The sequence below is a fragment of the Perissodus microlepis genome, chromosome 18 (genome assembly GCF_051167445.1).
Source record: "Perissodus microlepis isolate ML-2025 ecotype Zambia chromosome 18, ASM5116744v1, whole genome shotgun sequence".
NCBI lineage: Eukaryota > Metazoa > Chordata > Actinopteri > Cichliformes > Cichlidae > Perissodus > Perissodus microlepis.
This window is the reverse complement of record NC_140478.1, coordinates 26,811,094-26,836,911: the sequence shown is the minus strand read 5'-3', so window position 1 is coordinate 26,836,911 and position 25,818 is coordinate 26,811,094. Positions and strand designations below refer to the sequence as shown.

Sequence of the window (25,818 nt, the reverse complement as noted above, 5' to 3'; positions counted from 1 at the left end):
TCTCTGTCTGCAAATTCTCACTAGAGCACTGGGAAGTTCATCTTTTAGCCCAGTCTGCATCACTTAGATACACTTAATCTCATGTGGACAAAGTGCTTAGTACATAGGTTTACTTAGGTTTCTTTTAGATATTTTTTAAGGTCTTTCACAGGATTAAGAGTTCCACTTTTCAAAACTAAAAGCTATGTTCATCCTTTGCATGCTGGCTAAAATTCATCCGTATGTCCAAAAGCAAATCATAGACAGTGTACATGCTTCACATTCACTCATATCAAAATACTTCATGTAACAAAATATATGTTGAAGTAATTTCTTTTTTTACTTCATATTTAAAAGCTAAGTGGTTATTATGTTTTATTCCTACACTGTACAATTGCATCATATAATATCACAACATGATTTTATGCATTCATGTCACAACGTGTAGAATATACACCTCAAATAATGACAATTCAGAGCTTTAGAAAATCCACAGCTGATCAAGAAATTCAACAGTTTTCTGTGTTTTCAAGTATGAATGCCAAAAATTGTACCTCGTTTTTAATATATAATGAGACCTTAAGTTTGTCCTTGTTAAAACGATGGATGTGTATGTCAAATATGGGGTCAAATGGGTCAAAGTTCAGATTTCAGACTGCTCTAAAAGCTTGATTTCAAAATACTTCATATTTGTCTTTTTTTCAGCTGATATCAGTGAATTCAAATATCCCTAATATTCTCATCTCAGGCTCTGACTAACTAACTCTAACTCTGACCCAGAGCACAATGACCCCCATCCACAGGTGGGAGAGGCAGCCAATCAGAAGAAAGAGATGATGACCTTAAAGGGGGAGGATGTCTTAAAATGTCCTGAATCAGACAGATGATGAACTCAGCTGCTGCACCAAGGATTATTTTGAAAAGTCAATTAGGAAAACCTGCTCTAGGAGAGTGTAAGAATAAACATATGGTGCTGGAAATGAGCACAATAGGTCTCCTTTAAAAATGCTGGAACACCAGCTGAACACAGACCCCTGCATCAGCTCTTTTGCTGCTCCCTGTCACACTATCAAGGCTGTTAGCTTTATGGTAACATATGCCATTTGGCAGAAGCATGTGCCTTATAGTAGTCGTACATGTTTCTCGTTTTTAAAACGATTGCCAAAGTGAAGTAAAGGCACTAATCTGAACTAGTGGCAAAATATTTTAGAGATATTGAATTCATTTAAAGAAAAATATTATTTGTAAAGTTATTAAATGCAGTTTAGATCTGGACGGTTTCTGTACATGACATATTTTTCTGCCATTCCTGTTGAAAAAATGCTGGGTTTTTACACGATGGGACTCCTGTGCAGTCGTTTTCTACAGTGTTATAGTAAAATAAATCAGCCTCTGGGGTAAGCAGCCAATTTATTGGGACTTCAGGTAGAGTCAGCCAGATATCGGGGGACCATGATTTCAGTCTTTGCTTAGAAATCCAGACACATTTTTTAAAATGCTTATAAAAACTAAATCAATCAGTTGCATTTCAGCAGTCTCAACACAGACATTTCACCTGCATGCAACCTGATTGGTCACAGCATTCAAACAACAAGAATACCATAAAACAAACATCTGACTTCTTGACTACAGATTGTACACATTCATGTGTTCAGTTGTCACTAAAATTAACTCAAATTAACCCCTGTTGTAGTACAAATGCATATCTAATTTGTGCTGCAAATTACATCTTGAACTTGGAATTGGTAGTTAACAAAACAAACACACCTCGAGATTCTTTTAGTAGTTCTTTTAAGCCCCGCATATTATAGTTTTCACCAGCACATGATCATCTCTAGATGCTCTTATTTGCATTTCTGTTTGAATGGCTCTTTTTGTCAAGAGCTTGATTTTAATTGCATGCTTTGCAGTTAATCATGCATCTTGATTTTGATTAGACCTCCTTTATATCCAGACTTGTCTGGATATGGTCGGGAGATTTATGCGAAAACAGTCTGTACTGTGTAAGTGATGTGAAATCATGTCATTTAGCAGATGGAAAATGACTTTGCCATTTCCATAGCCTGCCTCAGAGCCTGCTGTATGCTACAGTGGGTGGTCTAACTCTTGTATCAGCGCTGCTCTACTTCACATGGCAGGTTTGCTTTAACTGGGTGCAAGCCTTTGCTTTTACATCTAATTTAATGCTTTTAAGGTAATCAACTAGAGGTCTCAGAGATACATCCACTCTGGAAGGGAGGAGACCACTCTGGAAATGAGGCGTCTTCTTTTGGTATCAGAAGGTGAATTCTGATTTTTTTTTTTTAAATGTAAATCTTTTGTTTGGAGCTATGGGACATAAAGTTGGATATTTTAGGCTTCACTTAATTCCATACATTGCTTAAATGTTGTGCTTTAATTTCCCGTATTCTGAGAGCAGCTGTTACCAGGATGTGATCTCACTTTAGATTGAAGTCATTACACATACAAGAGGTGTTGCTGCCTGTTTTTCTCATCAGCAGAACAGCAGGAAGAAGGATCTGACTGAGGTTTTTTTATGGCTTGATGAAGGTTAGTGACTTCAGAGTGTTACAGTGGAACCTTGTGGTTCATGCAGTATGAAAACAGAATATGGAGAATTGGAAGAAGTGGGAAAAACAATCAGTGCAGTAACATGAACTTCAAATTATTTTTGCTAGTATGGAAGGAAATCATTTCCATACCTGAATATGAAACGGGTCTCACTAATCATTTTGATCTGGCATTTTTAAGTACTACTACATTAGGAGACTCTTATAAAACACTAACATGCTCTTTTGTTAAATATATCACTTGTAGGTGCTCCAACATGTACACACTGTAGACTGTAAAGTCACAGTACAGTGATTGCTTACAATTGGTTATGAGTAATTCTGAAACTGTCAATTCTAGGACAGAGGTTCCCAGATGATGTGCCGTTTGCACTTTATATTGTTACGTACATGGATGCATAAAGTAAAGGATACATTTTAATTTTGCTTTAAAACTACAAAGTTAAATCTATGCCCTATATTGTTGGAAAAAAACTTGTGTTAATGAGAATCCAAATCTGTTCGGACAATTGCAGGATGAATGGCATATTACACTGTGACGCATCAAAGGCTAATTATCAGTGAGAAGGACATAAAATTTGTTAGGTGGGGGAATGAAATTTCTTAAAAGAAACCACCAGTGCTTCAACTGGTCAGAAGCCCTCAGTCCACAATCTGCTGGGAAAACCTCAATAATTCTAACACTGAGCCAAGCAATGTGAAGAGGCACTTGGAAAATAAAGTAAGCCTTCAAAAGAGTGCCAAACCAGAGCCAGAGGTAGCAAAATGATACTGTCTAATGGAAAAGAAAGTTAAATTAAGGTTATTGCACAGAAACCAAAAGTATTGCAGGCGTCATGCCCAGGTGCTGTCACCTGAGTATACAATCAAAAGAAGAACTGCTGTCGTGCCAAAAAAGACAGAGTATCAAACATGAGGCCAGAAGTGACCTGCCAGAGGGTCCAAATTATCCCACATGATGGCACCTAAAGCAAAGCCATTACTTACACTTTTTTTAATCATGTGTTTTTTGTATCCCCATATGTTACACAGAAGTGAAATACATGGACAATTAAACATATTTTTAGAGCTAGACAAATTGAATGGTAAAATTCACATAAAATAATGTTGTATTTTTTATTTGTGATCTCTGTTCAGTGACAGTAGACTCACTCAATGTTGTGTGGCATTAACGTACAACATTCAGACATTTTCTTGTAAATGCATTTGTTTTTCTTAAGACATCTCAGCCATTCTGTAAATGCGAGTCTCATTAAAATCTGAACTATTTCAGAATATGCTCCTGTTCCTTTACACTTATTATAGAAAATAAATGTTTTTCACTGGTGTGGCCCTCTTGAGATCCAGTTGGGCTGTATGTTGCACAAGAAGTAAAATGAGTTTGACACCCATGACATAGATTATCTGTGTATTTTGCACAAATATAAATCAGGTATGCTTTGTAATTTTGACTTTTCCTTTTTGCACAAAATGTGTGAAAACTGCTGCTATAATAGTTGTAGACCACACACACAATGCCTTAAGATAAGATTCAATAAGCTGAGTAGTTTTGCCTCTGGTCAGTGTGGAGTTTCAAGGACTCCAAAAAGTTTTTAGAAAAAGTTTTTTATTTGACTTGCAGAAACTGGTGGAATGTATAACAGATATTTTATATCTACTAATTTTCTAAATGTTCCTCACCTGCTTCCTCTGAATGCTTAGACTGAAACAAGACCGTCATGACTTCCTTCCGTCCAGAAAAACATTGATTTCAGCTCAGCAGGGATCATGCAAAACAGCCTCTCATTAAAATCATAATTAGAACTCGGAAACATGTGCACTTGGGGTTCGGCTGAGGGGCGAACTCAAAATCACTAGAAACTATTAAACTTGCACTTAGCCTTTTATTCAAAAAGCAAATCATGTCTGATCCCAGTTTTGTCACACAACGTGAGGTGAAAGTAAAAGCTGGCTCTTATCTGTAAGTTTGCTGTTTCTTTGTTGAGTTTGATGGTTCAGGCTCTTTCTGTTTCAAAATGACACATTTAGATGACAAAACCTGTATTTCTGTGTGATATTTGTATGATTTTATTGTGACATATAAAAACAACACAGAAATCAGTCAATATCCTGCATGTCTTAGTGTTCACAGTCAAGGGCGTTTGTTCTTTGCAGCTGAAGGTCATTGCTGAGCATCATCATCATCTGTTCTTACACAAATATTAAACTGCAAATGTCACATCAGCTCTGACATTGACTTTCTTCATAAACTCTCACTTCTGAGGGTCCCCTTCAAAATCACAACAACACACACTCACATCTATGTATATATAAACACACACGCAGATGCACACCCTGCCCTCTCCTTGTCCCCAGCCCTAGTTGCCTAGGAGACAGCTGAAATGGGGACCCCATCTCATTATATGCCAACAGGGCTGTGTGACTGGCGGGAGGAGCATGTGTGGGGATCTTTACCGCCATCTAGCAGCCAAAACAGAGAAGGCATGTCTTTTTTCTTAAAGCCTAGATTCTGCCTAGTAACCCAATATGCTGACTTCTCTGGCTGCTGACAGCCAGCCCTTGAATTTCTAATGAGATGTACAGTACAGTGAGTCTGCTACTGGAGACACTGATGAAGTTTAATATGGACCATTAGTTAATTAGAAGCTAATCAGCAGCTGAATGTACATAATGAGAACAAAAATTAGGGTTTTTTTTTTAGAAGTAGGTCGCACTATACTTGAATGTAATCTGAGCACTTATTCAGGGGATTCTTTTAAGGCATTATCTAAATTATCTAAATTACCTGCAATTTTATTTTTTAATTTGGTCACAGGGTCTGTATGTCTCTAAACGTTTTAGTCAGGGACATGATGTTTATAGATTCAGATGATTTCAGGCCATTTTTTATGTTTGTTTTTAATAGAAAAGGTTAAAAGCAGGCCAACATTGACTGCCTTTTAGTCATACTCATAAAAATTAAAAACTAAAAGCTCAGATGTTTCACATAAAGGAACTCTAAATGTATTCCCTACCTGTTTGACCAGAGTCACGACTCTCTGACACCGAGTGGTGACGAATGGTAAACCAAAGTTAACTTATTTACAGAGAAGAAGAATAACAGCCTTGAAAAGGGAGAGACGGCGGACAATGGATAGAAAAGAAAATCAGGGATAACTGTTAATTAAAGTTAAAGAATAACTCACACTACCACGACAGTACAGTTATTAAATACATAATGCTCTTTTTTTGGCTTCTCAGACACATTTTTCTTCTTCATGAACACAGATATCCTACGGTAGGCGATTGTGTTTTAATGTACTTAGCATTACAGACTTACCGTATTGTGAAACCATTGTTATCATGGAGAATGCATCTTGATAGTACTGTATTTTGACTGTGTGATTTCCACCCAAAGTAAATGCTATTACAACTGCACCTTGCCTATTGTGGTTCTCTCACTCCCAAAATAACAAAACAAATCTGACAAGGATCCAGAAGACCAACTTTTAGGTGTAATTATATTAGGTTTTTTAATCTTTGATTTCTTGGTAAAGGAAATTAGGTAATAGACAGCCAATCACATGGCAGCAGCTTAGTGCATTTAGACATGTAGACCTGGTCAAAATGGCCTGCTGAAGTTCGAACTGAGCATCAGAATGGGGAAGAAAGGTGCTTTAAATGACTTTTAACATAGCATGGTTGTTAGTGTCAGACAGGCTGTTCCAAGTGTTTCAAAAACTGCTGATCTACTGGTATTTTCCCACACAACTATCTCTAGGGTTTACAGAGAAAGGTCAGGAAAGAGAAAATATCCAGTTGGCGGCAGTTCTCTGGGTTTAAATGTGTCGTTGATGCGAGAGGTTGGAGGAGAATAGAAAGACTGCTTAAGAAAGCAACAGTACAAGTCCTGTCAGCTTAGAACAGGTAACTGAGGCTTCAGTTTACACCGGATCACCAAAATAAAAATGGATAACAGAAGACTAGAATAATGTTGCCTGGTCGGATGAGTTTCTGCTGTGACATTCAGATGGTAGGGTCAGAATTTGGTGTAAAGAACATGAAAGCATGGATTGATCCTGCCTTGTGTCACAGTTCAGGCTTCTGGTGGTGTAATGGTGTACGGGAGTAAATGCCACGGCCTACCTGACTGTTTTTGCTGAGCATGTCTGTTCCTTTATGACCACAGTGTATCCAACCTCTAAAGGCTATTCGAGCAGGAAAACGCAGCATCTTACAAAGCTCAAACTGGTTTTGTGAACACGACAGGGTCGCTGTACACTGGCCTTCTCAGTCGCCAGATCTCAATCCAGTAGATCACCTTTGGGACGCATCGTGGATGTTCAGTCGGCGTATCTGCAGCAACTGAGTTATGCTGTCATGTCAGTGGATGAAAGGGGTTAAACCTGGGACTAGCAAGGTGTACGTAATAAAATGCTTATAGAGCTAATAGTTTAACAGTTCAGCATATTTTATCAAATGGGGTATGTTTTGTGTATAATTCATTTTCAGGTAAGTGTATGAGGGTAGAAAGTACCATTTGCACCACTGAAATTTGCTGATGTATATAATGGCATTAAAAAGCAAAGTATGGGAACCTTGAACGGTATTTACCATAATTGAGAAGATATATTCAGCCTATCTATTATTGTTAGACTACATAATTTAATCGTAAAAAGGATTAAACAAATTTTCAGGACTGAACACCAGTTTTCTTATCAAACACGAAAACTTGTGAATGCTCATGTTGCATATTTCATGTAGCTTCTCGTCAGAACAACACATAAACAGATGCAGATCCTGTGGAATATACTGCAGTTTATTCATTCTAATTGATGTTTCATCTTAAATATTAAAAACATCAAGTAAAAATGACCACATATATACACAGCAGCAGAAGCAGGAGTTTGGGCTGAACTGAGCAGGACACTGTTGTGCTTTATAAGTTTCTACTTGGCAGGGGACAAAAGATACATTTACCCTCGTTGTACACACACTGCATATGAAACGAAGCCACGAATACGCTTGAGTGTTAACCTGTCTCTACATTAAAGGTTTTACATACCCTACTCACCGTAATGTGTCGAGTGCAGCAAATTTCTATCAGTAGTTTTAACAAACATTAACATTTTGTGTCCCCTGAAGAGAAAATAGTGCTTAATCTCTGGGCAGGAAGCCAGCTGCGATGTTCACAGATGCTTTTACACTTTTGTCAGGTCAAATAGGTGTTCAGACATTTTTCTAGCACCACACGATGGTTTGTTGCCAAACAGACAGATGTACCAGCGGCTGTGTGCTGGTGTTAATTTCCCACCCTGTTAACACCTGATGGATGTGCATTAAATCTCATAACAATCCTTGCATCTAATCAAATGTGAGGCTACTACCATGTCGATGTTAGTGCATGTGAAAATAAAGCATCTATGCACTGTACCTATTTAAATGTGTACAATCTATATAGTTAACTCTGCACATGAAGCCATCCTTTTACCCAACAGGACATATTACGTTTCTGTTTCGGTCCACAGGATATACTGCTGTTGACCCCACCTAAAGCATAGTATTGTCATTTAAATGTAGATACAGGCAAGGGTGATTGGAGCTAACACAACAAACTGAAAGGAGATAGCACACATACAGTACACTTTTAACAAAGACGAACGCACAAAGAAAAGACAAAAGTTTCAAGAAATAAACTCTTTCAGATGGTAACATAAGATATGGAGTATACTGCAGAAGTGAGCCTAATGAAACTACTTGTTGCCTTGAAAGTAAAGGTCTGGAAACTGTGGCATGGTAATGGCGATATACTGAAGGTCTTTGTAAACATTCTCTGTTCTAGGCCTCGGATTCTGATTGGTCGGTGGCAACGCTGCCATTCAGCTCGCCCAGTCCTGATTGCTCCTGGATGTCAGTCATCTCCCCGACAATGAAGGTCGGCTCCCCTCCTTTGCTGTTGGCCGAGCCGCTGTCTGGCTGCTTGGCCGCCTGGTTGGCCAGAGTGGGCTCTTCATCCAGCCTGCTGGAGATGGACCAGTAGAGATGAGCATCGAGTCTGGCTGCAGCTAATGACAGCTCTCGTGCTGAGCAGGATGGCGTGTCCACCTTAGAAGGAAACAGAAAAGTAAGATGAGAATTTCTCTGTTAACTTTTGTGTAGTCCAAAATGAATGGACTGGTTCTTTTATAGCACTTTTCTACTCTGACCACTGAAAGCACTTTCCACAAATTGCCTCATTTACCCATTCACACTAGCACTGTTTGGTATGCTTTTTCACACACATTCATACTCTGATTGATGCATCAGAGAGGAACTTGGGGTTAGTATCTTGCCCAAAGATACTTGGCATGCAAACTGGAGCAACTAGGAACTGATGATCCACCAACCTACTGATTAGCAGATGACCTGCTCTACCATCCCGAATGAACCCAAAACTGCAACATAAACTGTAATGGTTTTCTATCTAACTCAAACACACCTGTCCTTGCTGACCTTTTCAGTTTCAGTTTAGATTCAGGTCACAGTATATCATCAGATAATTAGCTTGATTTATTTTAAATTTATTATAATGGTTTAATGATGCCTCGATTGTTTACTCTGCAGCATGTTGGTTAACTTCTACTGTGTTAACATGTTCTATAGAAATTGATTTGAATTGACTTTGTAATTGCCATCATGTATTCCATAAGTTAGAGTTGACACATATAGTTCCATTTCAGTATTTTCCATTTTAGTATATTAGCTTTTGGGGTGGCCCTTATATGTAGAAAAAAGTGCTTGTGTGAATGGCTAAACATGAGACATCTTATATAAAGTGCTTTGAGTGCTCAAGTACAGTAGAAAAGTGCTATATACGAGCCAGTGCATTTATCTTCCATAGGCTTTAAGAACATCAAAGCACCAGACGCTGCTTTACAGCATCTGTATTTTGATTTCACACATCAAAGAAGCAGCAGCAGAGAATTTCAAGCGACTTCCACCTGATAGTGCTCACCTTCAACCACCCAAACAGTGTCCTATGTTTCTGAAGTTTCTATTTTGATCTAACTATGCTTTTAATATTTGTCATACATTTTGTTTGGAAATGGATGCCACCAAGCAAGCAGGAAACATTTATTTATATTAAATTTTTACACAGACATGAATAGCAAAGTGCTTTAGAAAAGGCAATAGCAGGATGTACAAAACTTAACTCAATTTATAAAATAATTAAAAGGAAAGTTAACAAAACAAACAGCATACATTAGCAAAATGGTAAAAATAAATAAATAAATAAAATAAAATAAAAATAAATAGACAGATATTTTTTCATTGCAGTTTGAAAGCACACTTTAAAAATGTATTTATTATCCAATGATCACTATGTAACTGAATTACAGACAATGTTAGTAAAATGGCAAGAGCAAGTACTGCAGGACTTGTTTTAGCACAATGGCTTGAGAAGACATTCTGATTTCATCATAATAACATTTTAAACTTTTATTTTTGAAAAACTATAACTAACCAAAATAAAAACCATTACAAAATTATTTTCTTCTTTTGACTGATCTTTTTAGGGGTCACCTTATCCCTAATATTCTCATCTGTCCTTATTCACCACATCCAATAATCTTCTGTGTGGTCTTCCTCCTTTCCTCCAGCCTGGCAGGAGCATTTTCAAATTCCTTTGTCCACTATATCCCATCTCAACCTTGTCTCTCTTATTTTGTTCCTAAAATGCTCAGCCTGAACTGTCCCTCTGATGTTCTCATTTCTAATCCTGGCCGTCCTGGTCACACCCAGTGAAACTCTTATCATCTTCAACTCTGCCACCTCCACCTCGGCCTCCTGTCTTTATGTCAGTCCCACTGTCTCCAAACCATACAGTATAGCAGTTCTCACTACCATCTTATAAAAACCTCCCCTTTCACGTATTCCACTCCACCCTGCCTGCACTCTCTTCCTCATCTTTCTTGTGCTTTATCCATTGCTTTGCATAGTTGACCCCTAGGTATTTAAATCCATCTACCTTCATTACCTCTACGCCTTGCATCTTCACCTTTCTGCCTGCCTCCCCACAAATAACAACTTCTTCTGTGAACAGAATAGAGACTCTGGCATGAACTCATCTGTCAGCCTGTCCATCACCACTGCAAACAAGAAGGGGCTCAGAGCCGAGCTGACATGATCCCACCCCCACCATGAACCCATCGCTCACGCCTCATCATTGTCTCACTGTCTTCATATCAAATTACCTTAATGGGTCCTTACAATTTTCCCTCTGTCAGCGCCACCACAACCATAAACCACCATCTACTTTTCCATAATCACATATCTGCAAAACTAAAGACATTGCTATCAGACTCAACTATGCATTGTGTCTACTGCCAGTCAGTAACATGTTAATATGCTAAACATCAACATGTCACTTTGGGCATATTAGCATGAAGACCTTAGGATTTAGCTCAAAGTATTACTGTGTCTAAGTACAGCCTGACAGTTCTGCCAGCTTAAATGCGAGTTCCTAATCTTTTTAGTGTAATCTGCCTCATCCACTTCTACAACTCTGACTGCATTATATTATTTTAAAGACATCTGTTTTCTCAGGCTATTTTAAACCATTTGATATATAAATTGTCTGTTATTTTCAGTAAATTTCATCCAAAATAACAAAACTAGTTAAAAACTTATAATCTTATGACAATCTGTGTGATTTTGCTTTGGCAAAAACATCTTTCCATAGAGCCAAAAGTTCCTTTATGCAGAAAAAAACCTGCAAACTTGAACATGAGTCAAACTTCACCATATTTTCTGTGTTTGTCTGCTCACTTCAGTGCTCACTTCAGTTAGTATTTCTGTTTATATTTTTAAAGACTCATTGCATTAGGCTACAAATGCCCACGTATGTAGCACATGTCCATGTAATGTACAGTTCACATCTCTACAAAAATAAACATGAAATAAATACTTTAGTCAGAGTTCCTACACATCCCAGCATGCTTTTCAACAACCCCAAGAGAATGTGAGAATTCAGCTGCCAGTTACACGTGTAGGTGGAGACAGGAATAGGGATAACAGACAAAGAGTAGATAATAATCTTGGTGCTTCTAGAAGAATTGTTGCTTAGTTCAGATGACGAATTATAGAAAATTGTCTTTTTTCTTAAACTCTGAGGAACTAACAGTGAAGCCTTACATTTGTGTAGCTATTTTACTCGCAAGCTGTACTGTTCATTTGCTTCCTTTGTTTATTTTCATTTCATTTCATTACTTTATCCCAATAGGAGTTCTCAAGATGGCATTTCTAATGTTTATTTCAGGAAGGTTCCTTTACTGATCTCCACCTTTTACCTGGTGGCCAGGACTTAGCCCACAGGGCGTTTGAAAAAAGGGACATGTGCCTACCCTCCTGTAGGTCCACCACCTGCAGGAGGCGCCATAGGGTCAGAGACCCTGGTGGACTGATCCCTGGCTACAGGGTCTAGCGATTGGGACATGGAGCATCACCTCTCTGGTGGGGAAGGAGCCTGAGCTAGTTTACAGGTTGAGAGGTACCAGCTAGATATAGTCGGCTCACCTCAACGCACGGCTTGGGCTCTGGAATCAGTTCTGGAGAGGGGCTAGACTCTGTCACAGTCTGGAGTTGCCCATGGAGAGAGGTGGCAGGTTAGAGTAGGTATCTTAGTATCCCCTAGGCTTGCTGCTTGTACGTTGGGGTTTTTCCCGGTGGATGAGAGGGTTTGTTCCCTACGCCTTCAGGTTGGGAACAGGCCTGACTTGGGACATGATCGAAATGGATCATGTTAATGAAGGAGTCCTATCAGGCTTGGTTAGCCTATGGGTCTTCGGAGGCAGCCAGTAAGTACCTATAGGCCAAATACATCGCAGCTCAGGCAGTGGCCAAAGCAAAAACTTGGGTGTGGGAGGAGTTTGGAGAGGCCATGGAAAAAGACTTTTGGACTGCCTCAAAGAGTTTCTAGCAAACCGTCAGGCAACTCAGGAGGCAAAAGTGGTGCTCTACCTGCACCATGAATAGTGTGGGTGGAGCGCTGCTGACTTCAGCTGAAGATATTATCAGGCGGTGGAAGGAATACTTCGAGGACCTTCTTAATCCCACTGAAACGTCTTCCGTAGAGGAAGCAGAGCCTGGGGACAAGGGGGATGATTGATCCATCACTGAGGAGGTTAAACAACTCCTTGATGGCAGAGCCCCTGGGGTGGATGAGGTTAGCCAAGAGTTCCTGAAGGCTCTGGATGTTGTAGGGCTGTCTTGGTTGACATGCCTCTATGATGAATATGACCGGGGACCGGAGGGTGTGCTCCAACTATAGTGGAATCACATTCCTCAACCTCCCGAGGAAAGTCTATGCCAGGGTGCTCAAAAGGAGAGTCTGTCCGTTAATTGAACCTCAGATACAGGAGGAGCAATGCGGTTTTCATCACTGGACCTGGACTCTTTACCATCTCGAGGATACTTGAGGGTGCAGGGGAGTTTGCCCAACAACCCCTACAAGCCATTCCATCCTCACACAACTGTTGCAATAGCTTGGTCGTTCCTGGTGGGTGTTGGACTGGGTGTTGAATCAATTCTGTTCATGATTTTTATGGACAGAATTTCTAGGCATAGCCAAGTGGCGGCATGCATCCACTTGGGCGGTCTCAGAATCTCGTCTCTGTTTTTTGCAGAGGATGTGGTTCTGTCAGCTTCATCAAGTGATAGCCTCCAGCTTGCACTGGAGCAGTTTACAGCCGAGTGTGAATCAGCACCTCCAAATCTGAGGCCATGGTTCTCAGCCGGAAAAGGGTGGAGTGCCCACTCTGGGTCAGGGATGAGTTACTGCCCCAAGTGAAGGAGTTTTGTTCATTAAGTGAGAGGAGAGGGCAGCGGGAGATCGACAGACGGATGGGTGTGGATGCTTATTGTTAATTATTTTTACTTCAGATATGCAGAAAGCTTTAATAAAGGAATAAAGTGGAACATCTCTTAATAAGGAAGAGAAAATATAAAGATTTAACTTCACCATTTATTTTAAATTATTTCTAGCCTTAGGATTTTAGTGGTAACTTTCACATGCTTGTCTCACATATAGAGCCTGTATATAATAACACAAGAAGAAAACATCGAGATGAAGCCAAATGAGTACTTTGTAGCCCATCCTAAGGATAGTCATCCACTGTGACATTTTGAAGTGCCTTACTTAAAGTGAAGCAGGTTCTCTGAACACTACTGTTCTTTCCTTCACCTTATGATGTTTTCCGTCATAGCCAAGCAAACCTTCTTCCATAACTAGAGACTATTTTAAAATAAATTATACTGTTAACAGAAATGTCACATATTAAATGTTTTTGAAAACCAACATAACCACTAAGAATATTTGGAATACTTTAAGATTTCTGTGAGTAAATTTAAACACAAATTCATGCAGTCCTTGGCTATCTTCTTGTTGATCATGATTAGGAAAATTGAAGTGAGATTTTCTGTTAAATAGTAAATTATATTTTAAGACAGACCCTGAGGCACTTCATCTTCATGAGGTACACATACTTACAAGAGAATATTTTACTAGACATGCATGTTAGGTTAACTGGTGATTCTACATTGGCTTTAGGTGTAAATCAAAGCATCAATCTTTGTCCACCCCTTTGTATAACTCTGCGAAAGACTGGCGAGCTGCCCAGAGTGTACCCCCTCTCTTTTCCAGTGACACCTGTGATAGGTGTCATTGGAGTGCAACAAATCGTGCTGTGCTTTATTAGCTTGCCCTCATCACATCTTCTTCAAGAGACATTACCTCAAATGTGTGGTGAAAGGCTCCATAGTCGACATCAAAGAAGCCCTCTGCCAGCGACATCATTGGGCTGAACCTGTGACCCCACAACAACTCCTCTGCAAGATACGAGCTCCTCGCCTGGCATGTCATCCCTGCATGCACAAACAAATGGATGACTATAGAGATTCATAATACATATTTTCCCTCACGGCATTTGTTCTGGTCTGTGTGATAAATGATTTGATATTAACTGGATTCGCTGTGCCTGGCTATGGCAAAGCAGAAGAGTAAAAGCACCACACCAAGAACTCTTACACAAACATAATTCATTTACCCATTTAGTCACAAACAATTTCACTGGCAAGCTGTCGTTGTAAGGATGTTCTCTGCAGCAGAGTTATGACTGTCAGCTACGTCTTTGTAACATAGCGCTCTGACTAAGGGAATCAATATTTGGTGTAGGCGGAGAGGCCACCTTTACCTCACAGATACACATCCTGAATAGCTCCGATACACTGAGTTCTTGCTAAACTGTGAGGAAACTAGTAGAGTATATCATCCTCTCAGAATGAATCTGACGTAAGGCGATATAAGAGAGGGATAAGGGAGAAAAGATAAACACAGCCTTCCAGGGTGCTTGTTCCTATCAGACATATTAAAATATTTGATTTTGTAGATTTAACACAATGCTTCAGTTAAAACAATCCTAAAAACAGCGCGTGTTAAACTCTGCAAACAAGCATATAATATTTGGAACGTCCCAGCTCCTGCAAATTACTTTGGGAATGAATATCCTATAAATCCAGATGTACTTAAGACTAGCAGGAGAAAGTAAAAACATACTTTAGTGTACTCCTATATTGTTTAACTTCCACAATTCTTTTATGTCTCTATATCATCTACCTGGTGGCCTCAGTTTGTCTTTTATATTTGGTGCTATTGTTTAGCACTTTGTTCATCCCTGTTGTTTTTTTTTAAAGTGCTTTATAAATTGATATGATATGTTTTTTTCAAGAGGATTAGTTTTGCTTTTCCTTATTTCTTTTCTTGTATACTGTTAAAGTCAGGATTTTTACAAGTAATCCCTATGAGCCAAAAGTTCAGACTGCTCCGTACACTTTCTTTAAAACTTTTTTTTCTCTTAACTTTGTATGACATCAAGGAGGAGGGATTAATATAGACTCTGTCTGTATTCACTTAATACTTAGTGTGTAGCAGCTATGTATTGAGTATGAGTATTTTGTTACCTATCCCATCATGCATTGTCTGTTTTTTTTAAAAACGTAGTAGGACGAGAGGAAAGACGGCAGCAAATCAAGGTAGGAACTGCCACTAAATATTTGCATTTATTCGTTTAAGAAAATTTGCTCAGTGTATTCTATATTTGTGACAAAAATGCAGTAGTAGTAGTCTGTAGTTATTCATCTAGCAGACTCGGTTCTGATATTGTGATGGCATAAAGTCCCAATAGTGTCCGAAATAGTTTTTTTATTTTACTGGATGGATGGATGGATGGGTGAGTGGGTAGGAATCCTTTCCCATCTGTTTCCAAGGGGCAGCCAATTGGAAGAAATTAGCTAAAGGAGGGTTGCATGTTGTACAGTTTCCTTGTGTATGTGTGGATTCTCTCTGGGAACTCCAGCTTCCTCCCACAGTCCAAAGACATGGATGGGGTTAAATTAATTGGTGATTCTAAATCCCTGCAACTACTGGGATCCACTTCACGACAATGAATTAAATAAGCGGAAGAAGATGGATGGAATCTGTGAATCAAGCAAAGCCACTCTGGCAGAGGCTAAAAATAAAAATATGGCGCTGGAAATATACAGCATAATAGGTCCACTTTTACTGATGATTTATCAAGAGTGAGTAAGCACAGCAGGGCTCTGTGATTTGCCCAAGGGTAGATGAGTCTCCAGTTTTAAACAGTTTGCTTTCAGTGGGGGAAACATCAGACTGCAGATTGCTAGACCGTGACTTCTAGGTTTTTGTCATTTCTTGTGCATACATGGAAATGAGTTTCTCCTTATTTTTTTTGTTCAATGTTTTAATTTAATCTAAACTACTAAACCAGATGATTTGTTTATTTACTATTTACTTGCTGATTTATTATAGGACCTGGGGCTAGATTTAATAAACGGGACAAAATAATGTATGAGCGCAATCCCCAAAATAGCGCTCAGTGCTGTGGTTAGTTTTAAGGGTGATTTACAAAGCTTGCAAGGTTTCTGCCCACAGGTGGAGTCTCTTCATTTTAAAATCAAGGACAACAAATAAAACATGCTTGTTTTTAGGGGTTAAATTAATAGATCTAAACTCGCAGATGTTTCTTAATTTGGTGTTTGCCTTCTCACCAGTGGCCTCCACCATTCCTTCTAGAATGACCACAATCTCAAAGTCTTCTTTCTCTAGCTGGGCCTGCGACATGTCCCAGAAGGGTGAACGTGCGTCAATCTCATGGGAAATCACCAATGGTGAGACCAGGAAGAGACGATCATCGCCCGTCTCAAAGCCCACACTGATGTCTGTCTGATCCAGAGGGATGAACTCACCTGGAAGAGCCAATAAAGTGGAGATGAGGAGAGAGGTTGTACCTGGAAGCTCAGGTTTAAAATGACAGAATACTAGAAAGACACAAAAGAGATCTTAGAATGAGCGGTTCATATGGCCAAGTATGTTATTATTATTATTGTTGTTATTATATACTGGGCCATTTGATTTTTCAATAGGTGTAGTTGTTACAGTTTTTGTCACCAAAGGAAGAAAAAGAAAGATTCATTATTAACTGTCTCACCCTCCTGAGTCTGCTTAGACTTGATGAGTTTGGCCCTGATGTTGGCCCCCACAATGTGGGAACTTCGAAGGTCTCCCACCCTGAACATCAGGCAGAGCTTGTCGTCTCTCGGCGAGATAACAGCGTGTTTGGAGAACACCAGCGTCTCAGCTCGTTTGTTAGGCTGCGAGATCTTTACAAACATGCAGCCCACCTGGACAGAGAGGAAGGAACAATGTGAAACATGGGCCCTGCTAAAAAGTCAAAGCCACAGGGAGCCTTGCACAAAGTAGAAAAGCAGAGGATTATTATGAAAGGAACAATATGTCTTGGTGTTTATAACAAACACATCAGCTAAAGAGCTGAATAATTCCGGTGTAGTCTGCACATCTGGAACACATTCATTGTGGCCGCTGAATACAAACTAACCTTGATCATTTTTCAGAAGAGCTTGCTATTGCCAGTTTTTCTTGTCTAAAAAGATCAGTGACACTTGAGTTAACCCCAGACTCAACTGTTTTTATATGCATAGTAAAACAGCCCACGCTATGTGTACATCAGTTGTTAATTTGGAACGTTTCCAGCTCCCAAACATGCATAAACATGATTCAGCCTGGATGTTGGAGTGTGAATTCATCCTCATCAAAAGAGTGCTTACACCGTGCAAAAAAAATTGAGCTTCATCGGCATTTTCTGTGTAAATATTCTTTTTTTAGGAAGAATACCATCTGCATATAATTTGCGTCATTATGGCTCCACTGTATTTGTGCATTCAATCTTCTCTCTAAGCTAAAAAAACAGCGTATCATTATTTTATTTGATTCAGCTGAGCTGACAGGAAGCTTCCGTTTAAGCAAACAGTCCCGGGTCAAACAGAAATTGCAGGCACAAAAGGAGTTAGCTGAATTTGAACACTGACTCAGAAGTTCAGAAGCCTGTTTTTCATTTTTCGTTTCCATTTGTTTCTCTAATCTGACTTCCTGCTTTGCTAAAACACATCTGACAATCTTGTTTGCTACATATGTTACACTCATGTCTACATCGTCATTAATACATAATCAGATAACAAATCATCACAGATGTCAGCAGTATTCATTCTAAATATGAAAACGTCTATTTAAGATTCTTATATCCCAAAATTACTGAGAATATTCACTTTGGCACTGCGTGAATTTAAACTCATGCTTAATAGGAGATAGGAAGAGAGGTCCCAATTGCAGGACATGCACCTGGTTTAAATATTGAAAAGGAAACTTGTAATGTTACAAAGACCAAACAAAAACACAAAGTCCAAAGGGCATCCATCCATCCCATTCTTTACCACTTATCCGATACAGGATCACAGGAAAGCTGGGGTCGATCTTTAACACACAGTCATATTTACACAGAAGACTGATGGGAAAATTAGACATCTTTACCTTTAGAGTAAAAGAAGGAGCAACTGAAAGACAGGACATGAAGACAGAGGCAGGGCGACACAGAATGGAGGGCAAAAAATGCGGAAAATAGAAACACAATGGGGCAAAACAGAACCAACAAATATAACAAAAAACATAATTTATCAGAAAGTGAATGTGTGAAAGTCTGAATAATCATATCCTCCGTATATCTTTGAATTGCCATGTTATTGTGGTGGAGGGGTTTGTGCGTTTCAGTCATCCTGCAAGAATCAGCTGGCTCGGGAACTCGTTTTCCCCCTGGATGAGCTACAAGAGGTGCCTGGGGTGAGAGAGGTCTGCTTAGACTGCAAACTGAACCCAGGTAAGGGGTACGAAATCGAGAGAAGGATGGATGGATTTCTAAATATTTCCCCATCTCTGTTTTTTACCAGTTAAGCTGCTCACCATGAAGGCGTTAACCATCGATCCCAGTATAGCCTGCAGCAGCAGCAGCATTGTGCCCACCGGACACTGGTCGGTGATGACACGGTGACCATAGCCAATCGTGGTCTCGGTCTCAATGGAGAAGAGGAAAGCCGAGATGAAGCCATTGACATTGTTCACACACGGCGTCCACGTCTCATCCTCCAGATGGTCGAGATCACCCCTTGGGAAGAGGAGAAGCAGAATGTGTGAGAAAGGGAAGGCGGGAGGTGACAAAGTGGGTGTCAAGAGGGAAAAATAGACTGAGAGCGAGAAGATATATATTTTTAGACTGGAGGTGCAGAAATATATAGATGACGACTCATCTCTCCATTTAAATTTTCCACCACCTTGCAACTAATTTCTGTAATGAATAGAAGCAATCCTGTTCATCAGATTTAAACATGGTGCTTAAGCCAACATTTATGCTGTCACTTCTTGCCGAGGCTGCAGAAACCCGCCACTTTCATCATATATCATCACGTGCAACTTGCTCTCAGCATCTTTTGAGGGTTTTTTTCAATCCTGTGCCACTAAGAGTCCGCAGAATTTCTGTTCTAACACACACTACACACACTAATGTCCCCGATTAACACAGCTCCAGCCAGAGAGGGAGCGCTAATTAGCGAAAGTGGTGTTAGGTCATTTATATAATCTATGACTTTTATTGACCTGTGCTGGTGACAAAGGGATTGCAGCAACACTGACAGCTTTCTGGCACAAAACTGAATGGCCTGCAATTGATATAAAAAAGGGTCACAATTTTTATGAGACGAATACGTTAGTTAATTAGAGCAGAGATCCAGCGATCACAGCTCATGAAGAGGCAGCACATCACGATGAAATACGCTGTAATATTAATACTGCTTTGTCATCTGCTTTTTTGGCTGAGAAAGCAGCTTCATTTTGGCCTTTATGGTAGATGTGTAAAAATCTAATGCTCACTTAAAGAATGGTTGGACTTTGGGGGAAATACGTTGAAAAGATCAATAATGTTCTCATAGCTGTCTGCTAAATATGATGCCGCACCGAGAAGGCAGTCAGCTTAGTTTAGCACTAAGCTGTCAAACAAGAAAAGAGCTAAAATAAATTTCCCTGCCATCCCCACTGAAGCTCCCTGATTAGCACAGTACATCTTATACAGTACATCGCTTCAATTTTTGCACTCGTTAAAGAAAAGCACCAAATTTATGAGCAAAATTCTGTTTAAATGGTTAAATTCTGCATTTTTGGAGTTATTACATAGACTTGAATTCAAATTAATTGCAAACATAAATCCATGTTTATGCTTTCTCTGCAATTTTCTGATGATTACAGGTCTAAAAGAGCTCTGAATGGCTTTGATTAAAATTGAATTAACCTTTGTTTCAAAGTGAATGTTAAGCAAACCACTACATCACAGCCAGAGAACAAAAATACATGTATTTTTGTTTTTTTAATGCAAATTGACACAATTGTCGCAACACAATGTCCACTCCGGTTAATAACATTTGTATGAAATTCTGAACGCTCCAAACTTATTTCTACATCAAAGGGCAAAGGGCAGTGGCACAGCAAGAAGAGTCTGGCTGTGAATCTGCTTGTTGAGGAGTTTGCAGAGGTGACAAGTAGGAAGAGATGTTCTTTTACTTTTTAGTGAAATTATATGTCTTTTCAACTAACTCAAAAACAACTCTTTAGCTACATACATACAGTGTTGTTTACATTTCTGCCCAACTAAGTTTTTGCTGGATGGGATCACATAAACATAAAGATGGTCTTTCTTTTTTTTTCGAACTCTAGATATGAAAAGACAATTTCCCAAAACAAGAAACTTTAATGTGAGGATTTGTTGTCAGAAAAAAACACACAGATAAGGGAAAATCCTGTCTTTGGTCATAATGTGTTGCTACCATATGAAAAGATAAAGTTTAAATTAGGTCCCATATTCCTGATATCACTTGGATTCAGAATAGGATCCTATGGATCAGGACTTAATTTGTGGGAAATGATCATTTGATGCCCTGCTGACTTTGTAAGTTTGCTCACTTACAAAGAAATGAACAGTCTCCAACCTTTCATTGTAATGGAGACAGAATAACAACTAAAAAACAAACAAACAAAAGTTATAAAGTCATTTGCATGTCACTGATTGAAATAAATATTTGATCCTTTGCAACTAACCAGAATTGTGGCCTCCACAGATTGGCTCTGTGCCCATGTAGAACAGATTGCAATCAATCAATTACAGATACTCCTGATCTCAACTCATTAGGTGTATAAAACACATCTGTCTACAGAATCAATTTCTCCCATTCAGGCATCTCCACCACAAGACAAGGAGGCTGTCAGGGACAAAATTGTAGATCTGCATAATGTCTGGTATGGACTATAAGACCAGCAAGAAGCTTGGGGAGAAGGTGGAAACTGTTGGTGTGAATATTCAGAAATGAAAGAAATATAAAATGATCAATCAGACCAATCTTGCCTCATGGGGTGAGGATGAAAGGTGGTGCATCAACACAAAACTACATGGAGGGAGCTTAATGAAGGCAGTTGAGAGCACAGTGACCAAAAGCACCACTGGTAACACCTCAACACCACGAGGTCCCCCTGCTCAAGAACATACATGTACAAGCCCATCTTAAGTTTGCCAGTGAATATCTAAATTATTGAGAGAAATCTTGGGAGAAATTGCTGTTGTCAGATGATACTAAAATCAAGCTGTTTGTCATCAACACGACTTGTCATGTTTGGAGAAAGAGAAATGCTAAGTATGACCAAAAGAGCACCATCCCCACAGTCAGGCATGGAGGTGGAAGCATTATGCTTTGGGGCTGTTTTTCTCCTAAGGGTACAGGATGACTTCACTGCATTAAGGGGCAAATGGACGGTGCTATGTACTATAAAATCTTGGACAAGAACCTCCTTCCCTCAGCCAGAACACTGAAGATGTGTCATGGATGAGTTTTCTTGCATGATAATGACGCAAAACATACCACAGAGGCAACAAATTAGTGTCTGCAAAAGCACATTAAGATCATGTAGTGGTCTAGCCAGTTTCCTAATTTCAAACTATAGAAAATCTCTAAAGGCAGATGAAGCTTGGTGTTGTTAAGCCGCAGCCAAGAAGCCAAAATGATTTAGAGAGTTTCTGTAAAGAGCAGTGGGACAAAATCCCTCCAGAGATGAGTGAAAACCTGGTGGCCAACTATAACATCTTACTGCTGTGTTTGCCCACAAGAGTTTCTCCACTGAGTGTCATGTCTGATCAAATACTCATTTCACTCAGTGCAAATCATGCAAATCAATGTATAACGTTTATTTCTGAAATTTTCATTGATGTTCTGTCTCTCACCATTAAAATTAACCTACTGTAAAAATTAAAGACTGTTCATTTCTTTGCAAGGTAGCACACTTACAAATTCAGTGTGATTTCCCACACTGCAAGAGATCCAAATACATTAGTGCACATGACTTTATCTTAAATCTTACCTGCAGTAGGCGATGAGGTACCAGATGGCTCCGAAGAAGAGCCATGTTACAGCGTAGGCCATGACAAAGACGAAGAGCGAGCAACGCCAGTTGAGGTCCACCAGAGTGGTGAAGATGTCCGTCAGGTATCGGTAAGTCTCCCGCATGTTACCATGCTGCACATTGCATCGACCGTTCTTCTCCACGTAGCGCTGTCTCTTACGGCGAGTGCGGGCTGGTGGAAGGGCAGAGACAGAAGAGAAGGGGCACGATTAGAAATCTGTGAGGCTAACAAATGGGAGGAAAAGTGCCATCGCCTTTTGATCCTTTACAGTGTTGAAGACAACTCTTTATTGTTCCATTAAACACTTTCAAAAACATGAGGCTCCCTTTCTGAAATGTTTTGTTTTTAAAGCTACAACTCTGACTGCAGTCAGACGATGAGAATTGGATGAAGGCACTTAGAGAGACGTGAGCATAAACACAGGGAGGTAGCAAGGGACAAAACTACTGAGGGAGATCCAGCGTGGCTCAAAGGAAAGTCAGACTGGTGAAGAAGGGAAAGCATAAATGAAAAATGACAGGTGAATAAAACAGAGCAGATGAAGTGCGACGGGACAACATCATCAAACGCTTGGAGAAGAAAAGCTATAACACTGGACTTCATCTGTGTTTTGTTTTGTTTTGTTTTATAGGCTTTTTACTGTGGATGCACCAAGCCAGAACTGAAATTATGACACTATACCGCTATCACATACGCTTTAATCAATGAATATCAATCATTGTGCATGCTACTCAAGCTATGGAGACTTATTTTAAGGTAAAACAAAATTTGCCTTTTCTGCGAAAAAGGTCTGGCTCTGCTTTGTAGGATTTTTGTCCTTTGCGATGATGACATCAATTCTTGATCACAAGGTGGAGTTAAAACACTGAAGGGTCATATAAACTGCACATTTCCCTAGTTCCCTAGTTAGGCTTTCTTTCTTTTTATTCTATGAAGATGTACGGCAAAGATTGGAGCAAACAGAGCAGAGCTTAATGAGCAAGACTGTCAAAATTGCTGAGGGGTGAAGCTCTGCAGTATGGTCTAAATTAGAAAAGATTCACTACTACTACTGTGAGACAGATGGGGAGGAGAAGAGGGTGCAGGGCTGAATGGAGAAAATGTTCATCCAGACTCCAGAGTAAGTCAATATCTCTAAATCTCTGGAGATTTTTATCAGATACAAAGAGATTAATAGTGATGCATTTCAGTCTGGTTGAACTGCAGGTCCAGAAAGAAGCCATAACATTTAAAGAACATAGTGAGTGCACTGTTCCAAACAGAAGGGGGATCAAGGAGAAGATGTCATCTTGAGAGTCACTCACCCCACCCGAACCGTCCCCTCTCCTTCTCCGTCCCCTGTGTCTTCTTCCTGTGCTGATTAGCATTGGCTTCCCGCTCGGCCAGCTTGGACTGAAACGATCTCTTGACCGGAGCCGAGTTCGGAAGGGAAGAAGTCGTCTCTGTGGTGACGACGTGGCCCAGCTCCTCCGATACGTTAAAGACTCCTGTGGAGGCTGTGACCTCCGTGGCCACCTCCACTTCTTCGCTCTCCACCTTCTCCTCCACAGGGAGCGAGAGCGAGTCCGGACGGGAGGGGAAGATGGAGTTCTCCAGAGCCATGGTCTACGTCTGTGTGTGCGTGCGTTTGTGTGTGTGTGTGTGTGTGTGTGTAAGCTTGTAAAGAGTATTAATGTGTTATTGATATCCTCCCTAAGGCAGAGTCTGTCCAGTACCTATTGACTGAACCATTTGTTTGCTTGTCTGAAGCCTGGAATAAAGCAGAAGAACACAATGATCTGATCAAATGAAACAATGGAATTGATTATCTGTTTTACTGTCACAATAATTCACTGTCAAATGATTTCTTTAAAGAAACAGGACCTCCACACAGGAGTGCTTGAACTCTGATGTTGCTATAATAAATTCTAAAAAACCTATAAATAAATGTGTATCCTTTTTTGTGCTTTTATTACTATTATCAAAGTCTCATTTGAAGTCTTTTAATAATAAAATAAAGGAATAAGTCCTTATTTTCAGATTGAATATGGATAACTTTGAAAGTCCTTGGAAATTAGACACAATGGTAGAATAAATTAGTTCTCTGAAAGATCCCTAATCCTGATGCACGACATGGCATATGCATATCAGAGCCACTTTAACTGGTCTGTATGTTTCATAAAAAGCCTCGGGCTAGGAGTGTGTGTGGCCCAGACGTGTGTGTTGTATAAGTGCACTTCGTGCTATTTTAAATATGCTGGATTTATACAGCAGGCCTGTTGAAATAGTCTTACATAAGTCCTATATAAGAAGCTGAGTTAAATATATACATGGATAACGAGACGTGATGAAATATTTACTCAGTAAAATGGAGTCCTAGTCCTCTATAGCCTTGGATGATGTGCGTCCATTTGGACAACTGGCGGATTGGACGCCAGAGGAGACTGATGGTGACAGTCAAGATGACGCACTACGCCTGATGGATGGATCAGAAATAGCCTCTGTTAAAGAGTGTCTGTGAGCCGGCAAGAGGGCTACAGAAACCAAACAGCTCAGCTACGGTTTGGTTTAATGTCACACAGACCAAAGATAAACGAGTAAAATCCTACCTGCTCAGTGCACCAACTTGTAGATGTGTAAGATTGGGCAGATGTTTTGCCATAAGAACGGCGAAAATCGGGTCCAAGAACGAGCCAGGATTCGCAACCTTGGTTCAATTACACCCATTTCTGGTATTTACGAGCGACGCAGCATAATCAGTCCACTCTTGTTCGCTTTTCCTGGAAAACAAAGACCACCTCGATCCGACCGCTCAGTATTCACAAAAAATAAAAAGCGGGCAGCCCAAGCTAAAGACACACACACACACACACCCAAACAAACCCGAAAAAAACAGTTCAAGTACTCTGATTAACGATAAGGCTTTTTCAGAACATGTGTCTGGCAGTGGATGTGCGAAATGGAGGCAACAGGATAATAACCCGGCAGCGCGGAGAGCTCCATCATCTGTGTATCTGATGGAGTCGGTCAGGTGTGGAGCGGTAGAGGATGCTGTCATCAGCCCAGCCCCTATCAAGCCTGCCTGCTTGTTTGCCTGCTTGCCTCAGACGCTTCTCATTTCCACAACAGAAGGGACAGTCCTCTCCCTCCTCTCGGTCAGACCCTCAGCATCTGCAGAGTTCACTGATGGGGAAATTAAAGGCCTTTGTGATGCAGTAACAATGCAAAAAAGCAGAAACATAAACATATAGATTGGATGTAATAAAGCTCATTGTATATGTCATTTTAAATATGGTCTGATTGTGATGCAATCCTTTTTATGGCTTTTCCATAATAACATTATTGTTACTATTATTATATCAGACTCCTTGTTAAAATAATTCACTAATTTAAAAAATCCGCTTATAGAG

General features: G+C 39.8%; 1 protein-coding gene across 1 annotated transcript; it reads right to left on the bottom strand.

Annotated features, from left to right (window-relative positions):
- Nucleotides 1-7,326: 7,326 nt before the first annotated feature.
- On the bottom strand, nt 7,327-25,566 carry kcnj9 (potassium inwardly rectifying channel subfamily J member 9). The gene is made up of 9 exons (XM_084912554.1): nt 25,018-25,566; nt 24,769-24,884; nt 23,734-24,179; nt 22,387-22,600; nt 18,895-19,096; nt 17,072-17,264; nt 16,632-16,829; nt 14,299-14,429; nt 7,327-8,633 (listed from the first exon to the last, which is right to left on the bottom strand). The coding sequence occupies exons 3-9, from the start codon at nt 24,029-24,031 to the stop codon at nt 8,367-8,369; spliced, it is 1,503 nt and encodes a 500-aa protein (XP_084768680.1). The 5' UTR covers nt 24,032-24,179; nt 24,769-24,884; nt 25,018-25,566; the 3' UTR covers nt 7,327-8,366.
- Nucleotides 25,567-25,818: the final 252 nt, after the last annotated feature.